Source organism: Anolis sagrei, chromosome 6 (genome assembly GCF_037176765.1).
Source record: "Anolis sagrei isolate rAnoSag1 chromosome 6, rAnoSag1.mat, whole genome shotgun sequence".
Lineage (NCBI taxonomy): Eukaryota > Metazoa > Chordata > Lepidosauria > Squamata > Dactyloidae > Anolis > Anolis sagrei.
In genome coordinates, this window is record NC_090026.1 from 67869032 (window position 1) to 67873831 (window position 4800).

At 35.2% G+C, this 4800-nt stretch overlaps 1 protein-coding gene across 1 annotated transcript; it reads right to left on the reverse strand.

Moving 5' to 3' along the window:
- Positions 1-2375: 2375 nt before the first annotated feature.
- LOC137097444 (uncharacterized protein PF3D7_1120000-like) lies at positions 2376-3440 on the reverse strand. Its single transcript, XM_067470563.1, has one exon. It carries the CDS (start codon positions 3438-3440, stop codon positions 2376-2378), a length of 1065 nt encoding a protein of 354 aa, XP_067326664.1.
- Between the last annotated feature and the right edge of the window lie 1360 nt (positions 3441-4800).

The following is a 4800-nucleotide window of genomic DNA, read 5'->3' on the forward strand; positions in this document are numbered from 1 at the left end:
TTTCCGTTGCCCATTCTAGCAACTTTCTATAAATTTTTGTAATTATCTTTTTTCCCCCTTTCTGTATTTTATCCCAAAAATCTTCGTTATTTCCGAATCCCTTTTCTTTATCTCGTTTAAATACTTCCTGCACTTGCCTATAATGTAACCATGAAACATTTTTAAATTTGCTCCTAATTTCTTCCTGTGATTTCAGCACGTATGTATCCCCTCTTTTGGTTAACAAATCACTATATGTCGGCCAGTGTGTCCAACCTAAAAGTCGTCTTTGGTTTGCTTCTAGGGGTGAAACCCATTGAGGAGTTTTCTCGAAAAAGTAACTTTTATAGTGCTCCCAAGATTTCAGCAATGATGACCTGATGAAATGGTTCCCAAAGTTCTTTTCTTTGTGCTTTCCTTCATACCAAATGTATGAATGCCATCCTTTTCTTAAATCGAAACCTTCTAACGTTAAAATTTTTATGTTAACTAATTTACTCCATTCTAAGATCCACATTAGAGCGGCTGCTTCATAGTATAATTTCAGATTGGGTAAACCAAATCCTCCCTTTTCCTTCGCCGTATTCATTATTGTTACATTAATCCTAGGTTTTTTGTTTTTCCAAACGAACTTCGTAATATCACTATTCCATTCTTTAAAGTAGTTATTATTTCTTATAATTGGCAAATTTTGGAAAAGATACAACATTCTAGGCAGAATATTCATTTTAACCGCGGCAGTTCTCCCCAGCATAGATAGGTTCAGTTTTTCCCAGTTTAACATTTCTTTTTTAATCTCTTTCCATTTACTTATATAATTGTTTTCAAGTAGTTGGAGATTTCTAGCTGTTACCCATATCCCTAGGTATTTGATTTTTGGTACTACTTTAATTCCCGCTATTTCTTCTAAATTTTTTTGGTTTGCCCGTGTGATATTTTTCGTGAGCAGCATTGTTTTTGTTTTGTTTATTTTTAGGCCTGCTACTTCTCCGTATTCTTCCAGTTTATTTATCCACTTTGTGATATTTTCTCTCGGGTTTTCAATTATCCCTATAAGGTCGTCGGCAAACGCCCTGATCTTATATTCTTGTTTGTCCATTTTTATACCATTCAAAGTAGCATCCTTTCTAATATCCTTTAACAAGATTTCCAAGGCAAATATAAATATTAGGGGTGACAGGGGGCATCCCTGTCTTGTTCCCTTTTCAATTTTTATGTCTTCTGTCAAAGTTCCATTAATTAACAATTTTGCATTTTGTCCCTCATAAATCGCTTCGATGGCATTTTGGAAGTGGAAACCAGTGTCTATCTCTCTGAATAAGAATTTGAAAAAGTCCCAGTTCATATTATCGAATGCTTTCTCAGCGTCGACAGTTAATAGTGCCATTTCCTTTTGGTGATGCACTTCATAATATTCTAAGGCGTCTATAACAGTTCTAACATTGTCCTTTATATTTCTGTTCGGTAGGAAACAGCTTTGCTCCTCTCCAATCCAGTCTTTTAAAAAGTCTTTAAATCTATTGGCTAATATGCTTGTGAAAATTTTGTAATCTGAGTTCAATAATGAGATAGGCCTATAATTTTTCATTTCCTCCTTTGCGGTTCCCTCCTTATGAATCAAGATAATATCTGCCTCCTTCCATGAGTTTGGAATCTCTTGATTTTCCAAGGCGTTGTTTATTACTTTTTGTAAAGGTATTAAAATTTCTTCTTGCATTGTCTTGTAAAAGCAGGCGGAATATCCATCGGGTCCCGGAGCCTTATTATTTTTTAAATTTTTGATAGCTTGTTTAATTTCCTCCAATGTGATTGGTTTATTCAGTTTTTCCCTTTGTTCTTCTGAGATTCGCTCTAGTTTTTGTTTGCTCAGGTATTGCATAATTTTTTCCTTATCTATGTCCCCCTTGGTATAGAGGTCTTGATAAAATTTGCTAAATTCTTTCATTATCTCTTTTTCGTTAGTTAATGCCTTTTCGCCTAATCTTATTCTATTTATTATTTGAGTTTGTTTCTTTTTTCTTAATTTTCTTGCCAACCATCTCCCTATCTTATTTGCATTTTCAAAGGATGTTTGTTTAATAAACTTCAGTTGCTTTGCCAATTCTTCTATCTCTAAGTTATGTTTCTTTCGGTAGACCAATTCTGATTGGAATTGTTCGTCGATATATAAAGCAACCCCTTTTTTCTTTTCTACTGCTGAAGAATGATAAAGTTTTCCCAATTGTTTTTGCTCTAAATAGGATATATGTTTTTGCGATATATGTGTTTCCTGTAGTGCAATAATACTATATTTACCACACTTTAATTGTTTAAATATTTTTTTCCTTTTATTAGGGGAATTTAATCCATTCACGTTATTAGAAAAACAATTTATTTGATACGTAAACTCTGTCATTTCATTCATCTGTTGGTACAACTTCTGATTCTTCTCCTTCTTCCTCATCGTCTCCGTCTTCATTGGTCGATTGCATTTCTGCTGTAGCTCCTTTTAGTTCCGGGGACTTTGATCTTTTTCTCTTGGGCTTCTTTCCTCTTTCCGCTGATTTAGGTGTTGTTTTTATTAATTTCTCTTTCTCCAATCTTTTGTAGAAATCCTTGGCCTTTTCCTCTGATGTAATCCAGTATTTTTCTCCCTTGTGTGTTGTCATAATTCCCTCACTTTTTTCCCACCTAAATCTTATATTAAGTTTTTTAAGTTCATCTGTCAAGAAAAAGTATTTCTTACGTTTGTTCAAGACCGTAAGGGGATATTCTTTAAGGATCAGGATTTTTGTATCTCTGTAGAAGAGTGGTTTTTGCGTGTTTTGCTTCAGGATATCATCTCGAGTCTTTTTTTTCACGAATTTTACAATAATGTCCTTAGGGACTTTATGTTTCTTGGCATAGCTGGTTTGGATTCTAAAGACTCTGTCAATTTCATTGTTCATTTCTTGTTCCGGGCAGTCCAATATTTTTGCTGTTATCTTTATCATTATTTCTCTTATATCTTCACTTTCTGTTTCCATAACATTCCTAAATCTTAATTGGTATTCCGTCTCATTTTGTTCTAATTTCTCCTGCAATTTTTCTAATTTTGCATTCTTGTTATCCAATTGTTCCACCTTTTTCTGTATTTTAACTTGGGTTTTTTCTATTTTTACTTTGTCTTTTTTAAGATCACTAATTTCTTTATTCATTTTCCCTAATTCTTCTCTCAGATCTTTTTTAATTTCCGCCATTTCTTCCCGAATCAATTTCTGTTGTTCTTCATGTCTTATCGCTCTCTTTTCAAAATCCTTTTGTAGCACATCCTGTTTTTCAGACAGCTTCTGTATTTCCTTTAAGATCTCCTTCCATCCCGTTGGTCCAGTTGTTCCTGTTGTCCCTACTGCAGTTGCTGTGCCTATATCTTCTTGTCCTGAGCCCCTTCTCATCGATCCTTTAATATCCTTCAGTTCTGTTTTCTGTTTAGGGGTTGTCATTTTGTGGCTTTATTTGTCTTTGTTTGAGCCTAACAAAATTTATTTAATAGCCTTTTTGAGACTCTATTTATTTAGTTGAAATTGTTATTCTCAAGGTTCCCAACTTTATTTGGAGTGTTTCTCCTTATTTAGTCCCACCTTCTTTAGTATGGTTGGAGTAATACTTATTCGAAATGTGTTTGGCTTTTGAATTGATTTGTTACCTTTATGAGCTTTATTTAGCAATTAATAGAATAATTTTTATTATTAAGGTGATTATAATTTAATTAATTTTTATTTGATTATTTGATTATTGTGATTCTTTTATTAAACAATTTATAACTTATGGGTTGGTTTTGAACGATTTTGATTCCCCAATTGATTGGTTTGTGATAATTTATTTAATCCTTTTTTTAATTTTGTGTGTATATATATATGTGTGTATTTAATTATATGGTATAGCTCTTTGGATAAGTTCTCTAGTCTTCGTTGATTAGGTTTCTTATTACAATATCTAACTCTCTTCCTTCCCTTTCTTTATTTTTTTCTTCTTTCTTTTCTTTGTTGCAATGGTCTATTGTTCTTCTTAATATTTAAATAGTTTTGTCCTTCTTTGGGTAGCGTCTGCTTCTCTTCCGGGTCCGCCGTCCGTCTTCTTCTCCTCCTGGTCCGCCGCCCGTCTTCTTCTCCTCCTAGTCCGCCGCCCGTCTTCTTCTCCTCCTGGTCCGCTGCCCGTCTTCTTCTCTTCCTGGTCCGACGTTGTGTTTTCTTTAATTTAACCGGCTAATACCTTTCTTGCTTTTCGTAGCTCTATTGTTCTGTGTTTCTTCTACGTGGCTTCTTCTTTCCACTTCCGCTTCCGTTCTCTTCAGCAATGTCTTCTAAACTTTCCTAGCTCTATATCCTCTATGTAACTTCCTTTCCCCTTCGTCCCGCCTCTTCCCATCTTCTTCAACTCGTCAGTCCTCCGACTTTGTTTACAAGAAGGCGCTGGCGTAGTCTAAACAACTGGGCTTCTCAAGGTCAGTATTAGCTGTTGTTTTAGCTTCTTTTGCCCTTTAAGCCGCCATAGCCGCCATTAAACCCTCAAACTTCCTTCTTCTTCGTTCCTCCTCCTTCAATGCTTCAATTGGTTAAGCCTTGGAATTTTAGGGGGGGGGTCTAGGTTGTTCTTTAATTATTCTTCTATCTCCAATGTATTTCCTCGCCCCCTCTTTTCTTTTTCGGGCTTTTTAGGACTCCGATACCTTTCCAGAGGGTCCCACAGCCGCTTTTCCTCCCCTTCTTTCCTCACTAGAGGCTTTTCTCCCGCGTGTCCCGCAGGTCTTCTTTTGCTTATCTTATTTTTGTTTATTTATTGTCTCATCCCCCGATGGGGTTC

Coding starts and splice junctions, on each gene's coding strand:
- LOC137097444 (XM_067470563.1), bottom strand. CDS start 3,440: ATGACAACCCCTAAACAGAAAACAGAACTGAAGGATATTAAAGGATCG.